Raw genomic sequence first — 17,399 nt, 5'->3', positions numbered from 1 at the left:
CAAGCAGCATCATAGGAGCAGATGAAGGGTCTAGGCCCGAAATGTCAGCCTTTCTGCTCCTACGATGCTGCTTGGCCTGCTGTGTTCATCCAGCTCTGCACCTTGTTGTCCCCAGAACATTATCTGAGTTTCTAGGTTAATAGTCTAGTGATAGTACCACTAGGCCATTGCCTCCCACTAACTGATGGCATTTAAATTCAATTCATAAAATATATAGCTAAACTGAGTAATAGTGACCATGAAACTATCATTGATTGTCATAAAAACCCACCTGGCTCACAAATATCCATGAGCGAAGGAAATCTGTTGGCTACATGTGACTCCAGACTCTCAGCAATGTGCTTGACTTGTAACTTCCCTCTGAAATGGCCCCAGCAAGCTGCTGAGTTCAAGATATAGGCAACAAATGCTGGCCTCTCCAGTGATGGTAGTGAAAAAAAGAGCTCTTTACAAAATGCTTCAAGTTAACGATTAGTTATTCTTCAGTAAATACTGCCTTCCCCATATAATTGGTGTTACAATTCTTCCACTGCCTTACCCCACAATCTCAAAGCCAACCTATGTGTCTTCAAATACTTTGTTAATCATTGTTTCTGCATAGACAGTGAAGAGGACTGGTGATAACACCCTTGACTAATTCCAGTTCCAATTACAATGAATTATATCATCAAGAAACACAACCAATCTGCAAACAGAAGGAGAGCTGCTGGAGTAGCTGATCAGGATGGATACTAGTTCAGAGCAAACACTGATGATCAGTATTATTACTGTGAATTATGATCTAATGGACATGAACACTGCAGCTGCCTTTTAACGGTTGATGCTATGAGAATGACACCAATTTCCAATTTTTGGTGCTTTACTCACCGCAGAAGGCTTCTTGGAATTTGTTGGAAAGTTTTTCGATAGCACTGTAGCTTTCCACATAGTCTAAGTGGTCTTCCAGGGGTTCGCTGGCAATTTCACGCAGTGAGCTCATCTCTGCCTTGCCCACGCCAATGGCAAATATCTCAATGCCACTCTGCTTGGCTCGAGTGGCTGACTCCTGCACTCGGTCCTGGGGCCGGCCGTCGGTCACAATGATGGCAACCTGAGGGTGGGTGGACACAAAAATGGTCAGTTTCTTGCAGTAATTATGAATGAGTGGATTGATTTTATTCTGTTGCTGTGTTTTGCTTAGTGATAAAGTGAATCCAGAAAGGCACATGTATCTGTGCCTGCAAATTATAATCAATACCCATTGCAAATGTACTGTTACTCAATGCTTCTCAAAATGGTTAACCTTAGAAATGATCCTGGCACCAGTAGTGGGCATCGCCCTTCAGCAGAGGTACACCGAGGACACAGTTCCAAAGTTCTGGGCAGAGTTTATCAGATCAGATTGTTATCCTGACCATTGGGGATTTTAGGTAGAATTATGTTTTTGATGCACGTTAATGAAACTTGTCCTCCTGGTTAGGGTGGGGTACAATACAGTTGGCCACAGAATTGCTGATCAGTGCGGGTACAACACATTAGGAAACAGAGGTCCTGGTTCCAAGAAAGCTGTTGGGAATAAAAGATACATTTAACACATCATTTTGGCAACTAAGCATTTATAGATATTTATTTTTATTTGTTTGGGGACCTTTACCCGCAAAGCAATCATTAAATGAGTTACTTTGTCTGATTCCTAATATTATAGGTGAGCTGAGTACAGTTTTTGGCCTGTGTTTTATCTATTGAAGAATATGGAATACTATCAGTTTGTTCTGTTGTTGATGATGAAACTGTCCAATAGGAGGCTTCAAAAGCATCACACTAACTCTCCTGGTGTGGAGTTTGGGCAGGGAGAAACTCACATCTTCACAAGCATACAACATGATTAATAAGGCAATATTTTGTAAGATGTGCAAAGTAATTGGGGCTTAATAGCTGAATGTAATGAGGTACCAGTGTAACACTTCAAAGGCCTGATACTTATAATCCTGCGCAATGTTTTTTTCAGGCTGTGCTACTGCCAGCCCATTGTTTTTTCTCCTTAGAAATATTCCTTATTTCTATCCCCTATTCCCTATTTCTATCCCATTTATTCTTATATTTATTGCTTACATTCATTATGGTCCTGCCGGTGATGTCCGCATTCCATGCATAAAGTTTTAAAAACATCCTTATACTTACTTCTCCTGCTATAGTGCTCTTATGTCACTATTTTCTAAAGTTATGGAAGCTGCTGCTAACTATATCCTCTTGAAAGGTGTGGCAGGTTTGGAATGGCAATGTGACTCCCTTATTCAAGAAAAGGTGCAAGGACATTGCAGCTACAAACTCCGTTAGTTTAGAATCAGTGGTGGATAAGGTTCTGGAATCCTTAATCAAAGAAGGCATTTGAGAAGATTTCAGTTAATTAAGTAGAGCCAGCAGGATTTTGTGAAAAATAGATCATGCTTCATGAACCTAATTGATTTTGTTTTGTTGAAGTACCAGAGAAGGTAGATAAACAAAATGCAGTCGCTGTTGTCTATACGAATTTTAGCAAGGTATTTGACGTAGTACCATATTATGAGGGCGGCATGGTGGCTCAATGGTTAGCACTGCTACCTCACAGTGCCAGGAGCCTGAATTCGATTCCCCCTCCAGCAACTGTTTGTGTGCCGTATGCGCATTCTCCCTGTGTCTGTGTGGGTTTCCTGTGGGTGCTTGGGTTTCCTCCCACAGTCCGAAGATGTGCAGGCTAGGTGGATTGGCCATGCTAAATTGCCCATAGTGTCCAGGGATGTGTAGATTAGGTGGGTTTGGGGAATGGGTCTGGGTGGGATGTTCTGAGGGCTGAAGGGCCTGTTTCCACAGTGTAGGGATTCTATGGAAAAGGCTGGTTATTAAAGTCGAGGCCTCTAGAGTAAAAAGGCCAGTGTGCAAATTTCCTCCAAGCCATTCACCATTCTGACTTAGAGATATAGCATGGTTCCTTCATTGGGTCAAAATCCTGGAATTCCCTTGCTAACTGCATCGTGGGTCTAGCTACAGCACAGGGACTGCAGAAGTTCAGGAAGGCAGCTGAACACCACCTTCTCAAGGGCAACTAGGGAAGGGCAATAAATGCAGGTCCGGCAGTAACACCATGTCCCGCAAGTGGATAAAACAAAATTGGATAAAACATTAGCTTAAGGAATAAAAGCAGCAAGTCATGATAATTGGTTATTTGTCAAACTGGAGGGTGATGATGTCGCTCATCAAGGGCCAGTGCATTTTTGTTTCTGTATATAAATGACTTGCATCTAGGAATAGAAAGTAAATATCAAAATTTGCCACTGGTATGAAACTTGAAGGAGTACTAAGAAGAATATGAATTGATTGCAGCAGTTCGAGCAAAATGGGCAGACAAGTGGCAATGGAGTTTAATGCTGAGAAGTGTGATGTGAGGCATTTTGTCAGAAATGATGGGGAGAAGCAATAAATATTTAATGGCTTAGAGCTGAAGTATGAAGGGGCAGAGAAACCTGGGAGTTTATGTGCATCAATCTTTGAAGGTGGCAGGACATATTGACAGAGTGATTAGCAAAGGTTATGGGATCTTGGGCTTCATAACTAGAGGCATGAAGCACAAAATCAGGGATGTTGCACTGAAACTAGATAAAACTCTTGTTATGGTTCCAACTAGAGAATTTCATACAGTTTTAGGCACCACACTTGAGGAGAAATGTGAAAGTCCTTGAGAGGGTGCAAGTATTATTTTTAACAGAGTTGTTTTAGCAATTGGAGGGGGATGGGGAGACCATTAGTTGCAAGATTAGGTTGAACAGGCAGGGGTTGTTCTCTGTGGAGTAAAGGATATTCAGAAGAGATTTGAGATGGTCAAGATTGTTTTCGGCTTAGATAAGATGGACAGGGAACATCTCATTCAGTTAGCTAACGGTACAAGGATTAGAGGACATAGATTGAAGATTTCAAGCAAGAAATGCAGAGTGAATGTGAGGAAGACATTTTTGGTGCAATGAGTGGTAATAACCTGGAATTCACTGTCCATGAAGGTGTTGAAAATGATCAATGATTTCAAAAGGAAAACTGTTGGTCTCTTGAAGGAAATCAACTTACAGGCTGGGGACCAAGTGGGGAATTGGATTGCGTTGTTCTGTGGAGGCTGGCATGGATTCGCTGAGCTGAATGGTCTCATTCTGTGCAGTCCATGATTATGACCTCTGGATTCTAACTTTCTTTTTGCTACTCCTACGGTCAGAGCTCCTCTGTCCTTCCTCCATATTTCTCCAAGGCTACAAAACTTAATATTATTTAACATTCCCTTCCTCTGGCACCAATTACGTGGAGATCAGCATTTATACTATCTTCAGTTCAAATTCATTTTTTTACCAGAATTTTAGCACAGTGTAATTGATATTCAATGGCATTCCCATCACCAAATCCCCGCTATCAGCATTCTGAGGGTTACAATTGACTAGAAACTCAGCTGGATACACCATTTACATACAGTAGCTACAAGAGCCAGAATCCTAGGAACAAGTAACTCACTTCTTGATTCCTCAAAGCCTGACCACGATCTACAAGACAGAAGTCAGGAATGTAATGGAATACTCTCCACTCGTCTGGATGAGCGCAGCTCCAACAACACTCAAGAAGCTTGACACCATCCAGGATAAAGCATCCTATTTGATTGGCACCACACCCAAAAGCATCCACTCCCTCCACCACCAACGCTGAGTAGCAGCAGTGTGTACTATCAACAAGATGTACTACAGAAATTCATCAAAGCTCCTTAGACAGCATCTTGAAACCCATGACCACTTACATCTACAGGGACAAGGGCAGCAGATACATAGGAACACCACAAATTCCCCTCCAAGTAACAGTCTATCTTCAAATGGAACTATATATTATTGCTTCTTCACTGTCAGACTCCTGGAACTGCCTTCCTGACTGTATGGTTGCCATTGTGTGCCTACAGCACATGGTCTGCAGCAGTTCAAAAAGGCAGCTTACCACCAGCTCCTCAAGGGCAATTATGGATGGGCAATAAATGCTGGCCCAGCTAGTGATGCTCGCATCCCTTGAATGAAAAAAACAATCTTTGACAGTCAGTGTCAGTGAGTTCTGAGGAAGGGTCACCGGACCCGAAATGTTAACTCTATTTTTTCCTTCACAGATGCTGGCAGACCTGCTGAGCTTTTCCAGCAACTTTGTTTTTGTTCTTTGACACCCAGTGTTCCCTTTCTTATTCATTCTGGAGGCTTGGCTTCTCCTAGTGATCCTGAGTTAGCTCTTTTTTACATTCTTATGCAACACCAATTTTAATTGTTCCATCATTAGTGGGGGTAAGCCTTTCATTTACTATGTCTTAAAATCTGGATGCCCTCCATAAGCCTCTCTGCCTCTCTTTCCACCTTTTAAACTTTCTGGACTGTCATCTTGTCAACTTGATACTCCTGCTGTTGGTGAGATTTTTCTGACAGTAGCCAGTAATACTTGGAGCTGGAGTTGAAATCTGGATTAGATTTCAGACTCGGAGGTGGATATTAGTTTGTACACAGGGATTAGGTTGCAAGGATCCCAGGTTCTTTACACTGAATGAGTCCAGGTTTTACATTTATGCTTCCTAAGGTCAGACAGCCACAGACAACATTTCATTTAGGTTATTCAAATTTAGAGTTTCAGGCAAGCCAGCATACAATATTTTAACACAAAGTGGTTAGTGTGTGGAATGAACTTCCAGAGGAAGTGGTGAATGCTGGTACAGCTACAATGTTTAAAAGATATTTAAATAAGTACATGAATAAGAAAGGTTTGGAAGGATATGGGCCATGCACAGGCAGGTGGGACTAGTTTAGTTTGGAATTATGGTTGGCATGGACTGGTTGGACCAAAGGGTCTGTTTCCGTGCTGTATGACCCTATGATTTGATACATGTAAGGGAGATTTTGCCATTCAAGAGAGGAGGGGAGAAAACCAAACTACCAATGACATGTGATTGTAATGAAAAGGCTTTTAAATTGGGGGAGATCCATACAGCAGGGACTGATTAAGATTCACTGCGTGAGACCTAACTTTGAGAAACCAAACCAAACCTATTTGAAAGCACTTTGAGTGCCAATGACAAATGGCTTCTTGAATACTGAATTATCATTGATAAGTTCGAAGCATCCATTGATCCATATTAGTAGATGAAGCTGTGGAATCAACCTGAGCGTTGAACAGCCACAAAATAAAACAATATTGACAGTGCAATCTGTTTAAAAGACATCTACTTTTTTCTTGAATCAAAATTCCTGAATGCACGCACTGTTCTCAAATTACAGACCTTTGTTGCAGCGCTGGGTTCTGCTGATCCTAAAGGTAATGATTCCTTTATGGCAAGAAGTTTGGAATATTAGGTATCTCTAAATTGTTGGAAGAGTGGACATGGGCCACAACGGACTTGTTACTGGCATTCCTACTAATCATCTACAATGCCACATTTTTGGGGAAGTTGGTGGCATTGTGGTAATGTCATTCGTCAATTAATCTAGAACCCCAGGCTAATGTTATGAGAATAAGAGTTTGAATCCCACCATGGTAGATGGTGAAATTTGAACCTCATACAAATTTGAAACTTAAAAGGACAGCTAGTCGAATGATGACTATGAAACCATCATTGATTGCCCATCTGGTTCATGAATGTCCTTAAGAGAAGGAAATCTGCCATCCTTATCTGGTCTGGCCTACATGTGACTCTAGATTCTCAGTGATGTGGTTGACTCTTAATAGCGCTCTGGGAAGGTCGGGATGGGCAATAACTGCTAGCATAGCCGGTAATGCCATATCCCATGCATGAATATATATATTTTTAAAAATGGTTTTACTATTGATCTGTCAAACAATTCAAACACTTGCTTACACTTAAAGATTATTGAGCAAAATGATCTTCAAACCTTCTTGCTAAGATAGCCATTGGCATTGAGTAAATAGCAAATACAAAAAATTGAAATCTTTGCACTATGCATTGTGACTGCCAAAACACCAGGAACAGTGGGCAAGATATCAGGTTTGTCACAGGCCATTTGATGAGAATAGACAATTGTCCTCAGAAGGGAGTTGAGAAATTATTGTAGTGATACGACACAACACTTTGAAAGCCCCTGAAACCTGGTCATTACTGAAACCATGAAGATAATTACATTTACATATATATATAAATATATAATTATACTGACTGAATTTAAATTAGTACTTTTTTTTAAAACAGGAAAATTATAAAGATTTTTAAAAGCATTGTTCATTTCCAGTTGAAGAAAGAGATTTCTATAGTTACCTTGCTGGCTGCGCCATTCTTGACCCGTGCCCCATTAGACTCACTGAAAGCAATGTTGGTTGCAAATTGGATGGCGAGGCCAGTCATGGTACCAGAGGAGAGTGGCTGGATCTGGGAGACAGCTCGCAGGACGCCTGCCTTGTTGCGATGTGCATTGAGGGGGAACTCATTTTTGACGGTACTGGCGTAGTTAACCACCCCGACGCGGGTGGCATTTAGACCAATGTCAAGAGATTCAATTACCTGAGATACAAACACTTTCACCTGTTCAAATTCAGATGGGCGTACACTCCTAGAACTGTCAATAATAAAGATTAGGTCAGTTGGTTTACTCCTGCACAGACCTGCAAGAGAAAGAAGGAAAGAAAGAAGTGAGGAAAAGCAAAACAGAAATAGTTTAAAGAAGTTCAGTCTTAAAGTTTAATATAGCATGTTAAAGTTCATCTATAAAAGGAAAACATTTGCTAGTATCATGGAAGGTACTGTTTTACTGAACAGAAAGTGCTGGAGAAACTCAGCAGGTCAGGCAACATCTGTGTAGAGAGAAACAGAGTGAATGTACATGACTGTTCCTCACTTCTTAAGAGGTCAAATTGGACCAGAAACATTAATTCTGTCCACAGATGCGCCGTGATCTGCCGAGTTTCTTCGAAATTTCCTGATTTCAGATTTCCAGCATTTGTAGTATTGTGCTTTTATTTAATTGTTCCACTGAAAACCTTATCTCCCTGTTCTTTTTCTGAAATCATTGCTTTATGTTACAAAATGGTGAGATCTCATCTTCTGGCATGTCACCCGATAGTCTGTCCTTGAATGTATGAAATTAGAGAATACTTTTCAATAGTTCATTAGATTGTGAGAGGATCTGCACCAAAGCCTGTCCCCTCTCTTCCTAACAACTGTCTGTAGTTCATCTTCCAGCAGGTGTCACTGGAGTCACTGTAGCTTGGGCACTGAGGGCAAGTGAAGTTTCCCTATTAAAACGTTGATGGAAACAGTCCACTCCCTGCAGACCAGGAATGAACCAGAATGAATCATTTTAAGCTTCTCACCTTAACAGCACCTTTAATAAAAGAACCACTATGGAGATAACGATACAGCATGTTTCTTTTTAAACAAATGTGGGTTTATAAATTGGTAGCACATTCTCTGCACTCCATTGCAGAGTGCTAGGGTCTTGCAAAAGCATCTCCTCAGAGTTAAATTGAATGAAGTATTATAACCAATTCCTGCAAAAGCTAGGGATTTTCATTGGGCAAGATGACAAGAAACATTACTTCCTGACTATCCGTTCTGATTATCAAACTCAGTCAATTTGAAATTGATTGAAACATAGAAAATTCCTCGTGTAGAAGGATGCCATTTAATCCATTGTGACCCATGCTGGCTGAAAGAGCTATCCCACTTTCCAGCTCTTAGTTCATAGCCCTTCCAGATTATGGCACTGCAAGCATATGTAGGGATATTGTTAAATGCAATGAGGATTTCTTCCCCTACTACCCTTTTAAGCAGTGTGATCCTAATTCTAACCATACTGTGGGTGAAAAGCTCAATTCCCCTCAAAACCTTTTGCTAAGTACATTATCCAATGCCCCCTGTTTATTGACCATTCTGTTGAGGGAAATTGGTTCTTCTTAACCATTATATCTCAGCTCCTTTTAATTTAAGCATTTTATTTGATGTGACTTGACAGTGTGCTGCTTGCAAACTAACTCGTCAGGAGAGTTTCATTGTTTCTATTAGAAACAGTAAACAGCACAATGTCTTGGAAAGCAACAACAAATCATTGTTGATCATTTGGAAACTTAATTAGGAACCAACATTATCATAAAGATGAGAAATAGAATTAGGAGTGGTTCAACCAATCTCACAAATTTCCTCCACTATTCAGTAAAATTAAGGTAGTAATTGTTGCCTCAGCTACCCCTTTTGATTTGCACTTCTGCTCCCCACCGTAACCCTTGACTCCCTCATAGATCACAAATCTGCATAAATCACCTCTGAATATTCTCAAAAACCTAGCCTCCACTCTGCATTAGAGTAAGGATTCCAAAGATGAGTGGTTTACTGCCTACTGAGAAAAGAAAGCCCTCCTCATTTCCACATTGTTGAAACTGTGCCCCCCCTTGTTCTACATTCCCTCATGAGGGAATTCCCTCTCAGTATCTCATCAGCCAAGCACCCCCATTCCGCCACCGCCATCTCATATGTTATAGTAAGAACATCTCTCGTTCTTCTAAACTCCAATTAGAATAGGCTCAACCTTGTTATCCTTTCCTCACATGTCAATCTATGATAAAACGAATAGCTGATTATGTTAGCCAAGCCCAAACTCAACATTACAGTGAAAGTGAAAACAATATTTTGGAGTGCTAAAGATGTTGGCGGCAGGTACTTTATAGATCACACTATTATTCTTTTTCATTGACAATATTAACAGGGACTAGCGAAATGCCAGGAATATCTGCAACACCAACTTTAGTCTAATTACCAACTGTGGTAATGTGTGTGCAAAAAATCCTTTGCATTGACTTCTTCCCTCCAACAACCACACAATCCATCACTATTCCAGCTCTGTTGTGGGCTTTCCTAATTATTGAGTGGGTAAATGCTCCTGGATTGTGGCACAATACCATACAGACATGGAAGGTGCAAGGTCCCTGGCTTCATTTGGTCTCTGCTGAGATAATCCATCTCAACTTTGATAGCAATTGGGTGCCCCAATTGACATAAATATCTTTGGGATATTTTGAACTGTCCTTTGTGTTGAAGAGACGTTTTTGCACAATGATTCGACATTTCCATAAAGTTGCAGGGAATTAACCAAAAACTTCAATTCCTCAGCATTTTGAGCAAGAGATTGCTACATTATTAGGATTAATTAATTCTACAAGAGTGTGAATATTTGTCTGCACATTGAGTTTAAATATCAATTGCAGTGCACCTTGAGAATTTTACTCATGTCTTGAGTAAAATTCTACTCTTCAACCCATCAAGAGGAGTTTAGCCTTAAATTACGACAAGGACAGACCATGTGATGCACAGAAAAAACAGTTTGAAGATTTTGAAGTGTCAAAATGCTGCCTTTACGGTAATTTCTGAACTCAAATTGCACTAGCCTCACCAGTGCCACAATTTCCCTGACATTATATTCTTCCAAAGGTATTTCAAGTCAGTGAAAAGTCGTGACCTGGATTTAAGAAAACGAATCTTGCAAAATTGGGAAATAGATTTTTTAAAAAGACTGGTGATTTTCCTTGTACATTGTGGACGAGAAGGGATCATCAGATGTAAAAATATCAGGTGAAATTAATATTTAGAGCTAGTTGTCTCTTTTTAAAAACGATACAGGAGCGTAGCCTCTTACCAGCTGAAACCTGTGGACCAGATCTGAGAGGTTGGACTTTGGGTACGCCATTCACCTGAACCAGGATTAGGGCTGAGAGGAGCAATCCACTGAGAAGTCCCGTCATCTTGACCAGAAGCAGTTGCAGGAGTTCACGCTGCAGACAGAGTGTGACAGAGAGCGGGACTTGCTCTAGGTATTAACAAGAGGCTGGAACACAGCCTGACACGTGTGGAATACCTGAAGGGGCTCCAGGAAAAACGTTGACATTTAACTCTTTGACAAAATTATCCCCCAGCCTTCGGCCGTTTATAAATAAGAAAGCCAAAAAAAAAGTCATCAGACTAAGACTGGCATAAATTAAGCAGGGGAAAAGGGAATGAAGTGTTAAAAAACATTAGAATGATTGAGTGGATGAAGACATTCAAACTGAAGCTTTAACGGTTTTGGTCAGTACATAAATGTTCTTTTGGAGTTTTTAAAGTAGGGATGGTTTAGATGGTATGGAGTGCTGGGTTTGTGTTTTTTGTTGTAATTGTTTACATTTTAATAATGTCTCTTTTTAACACCCTAACCCAGTACACTTCAAACCTTACCACCTGGTGGGTGCCTGTATTTTGTAAAAACTATTAGTACAATCGGGAGGAATGGGATCAAAATCTCACAAATAAAGTCGAATTCCTCAACTTTTTCCTGGTTTTTAATTTAAGCGAAAAGGATTGCCAGCAGCAGAGGCGAATAAAGGGCAGGTTACACTGGAACATGAATGTACTGTCGGAACATGAGTGTACTGTTATGCCACTAATTAGTGTATTCTGCAGCATCCTTAACCATGTTACTGCACACAGACCCGAAGTTTACTCTCAAGTTCACTCCCATCCCTGTGTTTGACTTTCGCTAACAGCATGCGTTTGTAATTGTGTGTAGCTTCCTCTGTCCCTTTGTACATTTTACAGTATTTAAAATGACCTCGCCTCCCCACTGCCAGCCGCACATTAGTACCTGGGCACGATGTGGCTTATTCTCAAAACTGATCATTAAAAAGAAACATACTTTGTAAAGCCCTTCACATTCCGTACAACAACAATATAAACAGCGAGAAACACTCAGCAGGTCAAGCAGTGCTTTTGAAGTCAGAGATGCCTCACGGCCAATGTGATTCTTCCCAATTCTATGCCATCACTTCAGGCCTGTTCCAAACTTCGCCCGACTTCAGAATCCATGAATGGAGCAGTCCTCAATGCGGTTCCATTCCAGATTACACATTCAGAGCATAACACCAGGTTTGCTAGGGTATAAGGAATAAAATAATTAAATAGAATTATATTGAGATCTGAACACACTTAAATGGGTAATGAGGGCTAATAATGTTCGTTTGGAGAAACGATTTTAAAGTCTAACATTGTCCCATTCCCCGGCTTCATTGATTCAAGTTTTGCAGCGTTTTGGTTTTATTTCTTTTATTAGGAGGCAAACGGGAAGAAATTCAATTTCTCTCACTTATAACAAATCTGTTTTAAATAAGGTTTCAATGACTTCAGTTGTATTTAACTCCTGCTATTGGCAACACGGAAACAGGCTCAACGCATTTTAGTTGGTGTTTATGTTCATCCAACCGCTTAAGTTTAAAACAAAAGTCACTGGACTCTAAACGGTGACTCAGTTTCTCTCTCCACAGATGCTGCCAGACCTGCTGAGTTTCTCCCACAATTTGTGTTTTTGTTTCAGATTTCCAACATGTGTAGTTCTTTGTTGTATTCCAACAAATATATCCCCCAACCTCCCCTAGATTCACGCTGAAGGAATTGTGCTACTCGCCTTAACCATTACATGTGCTATCCAGTTTACTGATGGCTATTTATGAACTCAAGTGTTAGACACCCCACATGGGGAAACTTCAAACTCCTTCATTATTTTGTAGGTAACCGCTCTTTCTGGAGGAAACCCTCGGCCCAGTTGTCTTTCCCGGTAGCAATAACATTTTAGCTCCTTGCCTAGAGTTTTTTTCTGTGCACCTTGCCTGGTGCCTCCAAATCTTTTTGCCAGCACGAAAACCAGAATTGCAAACAGTGCTCCAAGTGTCAAGCCGTTTAAATATTTGCCCTCCCCTTAAATTTGGAACACTTGCAAGAGCAATTTCAGCAAACGTTCCGTGAAATCTTTCGTTGCCCCGAAGCAAACAAAAAGTTGCTTCTATTCAGCAATGGGGGGAAATCACTGCACCGCTACTGATTAAATCAGGAACAAACTCCGGCTCGGTAAATATTGACTTAGTCCGACACTTTTCCAGGAATTCATTTTACAACAGATCTTCGTGTATGTGAAATAGACTAATATACAATCGGCTTTTAAAAAGGTCTGGGAGTACGCGGTTACAGTGCAGGTGCCTCTTACATTGCTGCTTTTTGGAGTTGGCGGTCTCAGCAGAGTTGGCCCTTTGTCAGCGAGAGTTTGATGTGGTAGATGGGTGTCATTTCAAGAAGTGGTGTATTCGCTCGGTCTGGTTACCGAGGCCGTTTCGAGTTCTACAAGGGCCAGGGAGAAGTCGATCCCTCAGTTTATATCTCTCGGCCACCTGATGCCATGTTTGAAAATGTCAGTATGCTCCCCAGCTCCTAAGCAGGCGCTCACCAACTGTAACAGGCCCTCTGTTTTTCTCAGGTTATACACATCTCCAACAAACAGGCAGAATCAAGGCAAGCCGGATGGCTGGAGAATTAGAATTTGAAAGCTGAAAGACCCAATTTCCCATCCCCAGAAACACAGCAGTCTAGTGAAAGTAAAAGCTGACATTGAAGAGATACTTAGTACCAGCCTAACCTGGGCATTCCTAATAACGGAGTCACCTGTCTTGTTCCAAAAAAAAGTTCACATTACTCCCCTTCATATACTTTAAGATCATGTTACAAAAACAGGTATACCACAAGTCAGTATTGTTCCAGAGACAGCAGGAACTGCAGATGCTGGAGAATCCGAGATAACAAGGTGTAGAGCTGGATGGACACAGCAGGCCAAGCAGCATCAGAGGAGCAGAAAGGCCTGCTGTGTTCTGCTCCTGCTCTACACCTTGTTATCTCAGTATTGTTCCAGTTCACTGATTATAGCTGAGGACATTTGTCTTCTACACCTCATTGCTAGTGCATAACCCTGTGGCTGGATTTTGTGGTCAGCAATAAATTGAAAGCTCTGTATGGTGAATTTCATTTTGGCATAAACTACAGGGAATCTCAGGACTGCAAAGTGGTGTTATTTAGCTTAGATCAGGTAGTAGCACATTTTAATTTTTGCTTTTACATTTCATTTTAAACAGCTGAAATATAATTTTAAGAACATAGTTTCATGGAATTTTTTTTAGCATGAATTGGAAAGATTGTTTTTCAGGCCCACAGGGGTTGTTCAGCTATTATGATTTAGCATACTGTTTAAAAACAAAGTTATATCATAATGTAATGATTGAATTGATTCAGTATCTATGACAAACTTCCAGTTAACACCCGAATAGATTACATAGCAAGATTTTTCATTTAATCTGTTTATTACAGTGAATGTCTTAAAGGGCTGTTAACTTATACTTCAAACTATAGAACAGAACTTTTAACAATATATAAACACACCATCAAGTATGTGTTACACAGACATTACATTCTCCCAGAATCAGTCTAATGATACTTCACTCCCACAGCCTTACTTCTATTATCTTCCTTTCTCAGCCTGGCAACTCAACTCCAGAATGTCTTTTCAAGTGCACACTTTTCTCCCTCTAGCTAAAGCTAGACAAATCTTCCAGCCCCCTTTTAACTCCTCTCAAATTTGTTCCTTCGAATCACCCTCATTTCTAGAGGCTTTTGCTCTATCTGCCAGACTGTGGGAAATTGTCACAAGACAATACACCAATGTTATTTAAGACATTATCTTAAACATTTTCAAACTGCTTGAAACTCCTGCAAATGGAATTGAAACTGGGTAAAGTGCTTAGAAACTACAAAGCCATCTCAAGATGGAGGTAAGAGAACAAAACTATCACCCAGGGGAAGGGGCTTGGTTAAAACAAGACTCCCTCCAATCCAGAAAACCACTGGAACCAATTACAGTTTTAGGAAAATGTTAACAAATGCGAAGTACTGGACATTGAGCTACTGTTGTCATAGACAGACCCATCAAAAAAAACTTTTGGAAATTTGCACTGAAATCAGAAATTCAAGACAGCTTTTGAGAGCTTCAAGATTACAGAAAAGGAAGCTGATGGTTTTACTTGTCTCTCTCTCACGCTCAAAGAAACTGAACCAGTTTCCAAGAAATGACGAGAGAGAAATAGCAGAGTGGACAACTCCTGCTGACTGCACCAGGAAACCAGCAAGTTTGTAGCCTTCAGTTTAAACATTATACCCAAAGACAAATAACGGACGCTAAACTATATATTCTATGGTGTTCCTTGTACTGGACTATCCCCTTTCAGCTTTGTACTTGTGTTTGTGTAGGGGTTCTTGTGACTGTATGAAAGCCTGCAACCATATAGTTACTGTTTTTCTCAGGGTTAGCAGATATTAAAATGCTTCCACTTAAACTCGTGAATTGGCTCGTCATTGCTTAAGGTAAGAACAATTAACATTTTAGTTTGATAAAAGATTAAATAAGCCTTAAACTTTTGTGGTGACCAACCAAACAGGCTGAAAAGAGGGAGTCAGTTCACCCGTTTATGCTTGGTAACAACACAAATTAACTTGTCTGTGATATCAGCGATATTTTATGAAACCCTGCAACCTGATATCACAAATCGTTTCCTCTATAGCCTTCCCATGTCAAAATCCATCACCAGGGCAACAGTGGCCTTGTATGCAGGTAGAAATGCCGATTTTTTAGATCCCAACTCTATTTTAACATGGAATTAAATGGACAGTTCAATGCACAACTGTTTACCATTGGACATTTTGAGCACCTTTTTTTGACTTGAGCTCAGGAGTCTAACTACGTTAGAATACAGGTTGCTGACATGGCATCCAGGCATAAATTCCTTAAATCTTTTCACAGGAAAACAATGAGTCTAATAATCTATAATAATCAAACTACCTAGGTTTGCTGTCAGGCAAACAACCACAGCATAGTCACACAAACATTCAATTTTACTTTCAATTGAAAATCATCACAAAACATGCTTATAAAATTCAATTTTAAACTCTAATTTATTCAAGGTGATTCTACAGTAAAATTAATTTCTCAAAATATGGAAGTTCACATCGAATTGGTGATTTTTTAATTGAGTTCCAACGGGTGTGGACTTCAATATGATATCAGTTGGAGGAACAGAAAAAAAAACACTGACAGCAATGCTTGAATTTCCACATTTGTGTATATAATTGTAGATATCAGAAGTTGCAGTCACTTTCACAGCTTTACAATGGTGAATACTGACAGTCTCACCAATACAACTGCAAATCTGGGCCATTATTTATACCACTAAAATTTTCTGCCTATGAAGAGTAGAATCTTAAAAGTTAAAACTCCGAACTGGGTTTTCTGCTAGGTTGCACTATTTTGTTCACCATTATTCACTCCAAATCAGCCAGTGCAGTGCAAAAGGTCCCGATTTTAAAATTATTGCAAAAAGGAGTTTTTGTTCAAGTTTTGAGCCAGAAGCCAGCTCTGCCCACAAAACTGACCATGCCCTAATCAAATTAATTGCCGACTCAAGTTTATGCTTATTGTACCAACTTGCAGGCCTTCAAAGGAGGCTCTTAGAATTAATGTTTTAGCACAAGGACACACAAGGCAAGTTTTAAAAGCTTTTGTACATAGTATTTTAATTTAGTAACAGAAAATACTATACTCCTGCAAAAATAGCATATGGTTCTATATATTTTACAAAAGTCACTTTCAATTATTTAAAATCAGGTCAGTCAAAGTGGTGAACTAGACACTAGTTTAAATATGCATACTTTGCTTAATACAGCTGAAAATAGGTCACAAGTGGTATTTACCATTCAAGTATATTCAGCTATGTTTTCACACAAGTTTGAAAAAAATGTTGAAGTTGATGGTTGGTTCGCCTGATGCTGGGAGGTATCACAACTCCAACTGCAACCCGAGCTAGAGATCTTTGTTAAAATGTGAAAAAGAGTATAAAGTGTTGATTCATGGCATGTTTTATGTTCACCAATATGCAAATAATTAAGCAGAAATTTAGGGGAAGTAAACACTTGTCAAAACTGGAAAAGTTTTGAACTGAACTTACACCCAGATAGGTGATGACACCTATAACAGAAACTCCAGGATACTGTGCCTGTAAAACAACGATTTAAACAGATGTAGGTGGAAGTGCTGTCAGGATGCTAAGAATACTTTATGCATATTCTTCGGTTTATAGACTTGCTCCAGAAACCAAAATATTTGTTCAGATAAAAAGTAAGATGGTATTGGTAAAAGCTCCATACACTATAAATTAACATGCATCATTGTACAGGGATCTCACATTGCATATGAGCTTAAAGTTTCCAACAATTTAGATCTTTAAACAACTCAACAAAATGCTATTGTTTGTGCAATTTATTTATGAAAAATCTCCATTTACAGAAGCAGAACCAACTTTAAAAATAATGTTATTGATTGCACAGAAATTTGAGGGTAGTTGCATTTGCCACAGTTTAGCCAAAATGTACCACAGATTTCAAAATGTTATGTGAATTTTCAAAAATACAAAGATTACATTATAATTGTTGCACTTTTACTTTGCAAATTTAAAAAAGTACACTTAAATGATCCTCTGAGGTCTCAACAATT

The 17,399-nt window shown here is 39.8% G+C and overlaps 1 protein-coding gene across 1 annotated transcript in view; it reads right to left on the bottom strand.

The window, feature by feature from the left end:
* Positions 1 to 10,752, bottom strand: part of matn1 (matrilin 1) — a 27,520-nt gene extending 16,768 nt beyond the window's left edge. The window contains exons 1-3 of the mRNA XM_020510294.2: positions 10,647 to 10,752; positions 7,280 to 7,623; positions 868 to 1,090 (exon numbers count right to left, since the gene is read on the bottom strand). Coding sequence (XP_020365883.2) covers positions 868 to 1,090; positions 7,280 to 7,623; positions 10,647 to 10,752 — 673 coding nt within the window. The remainder of the gene's footprint in view (positions 1 to 867; positions 1,091 to 7,279; positions 7,624 to 10,646) is intronic.
* Positions 10,753 to 17,399: the final 6,647 nt, after the last annotated feature.

The sequence above is a fragment of the Rhincodon typus genome, chromosome 27, assembly GCF_021869965.1.
Source record: "Rhincodon typus isolate 14 chromosome 27, sRhiTyp1.1, whole genome shotgun sequence".
In the NCBI taxonomy this organism is placed as follows: Eukaryota; Metazoa; Chordata; class Chondrichthyes; order Orectolobiformes; family Rhincodontidae; genus Rhincodon; species Rhincodon typus.
This window is presented reverse-complemented; position numbering and strand designations above follow the sequence as displayed.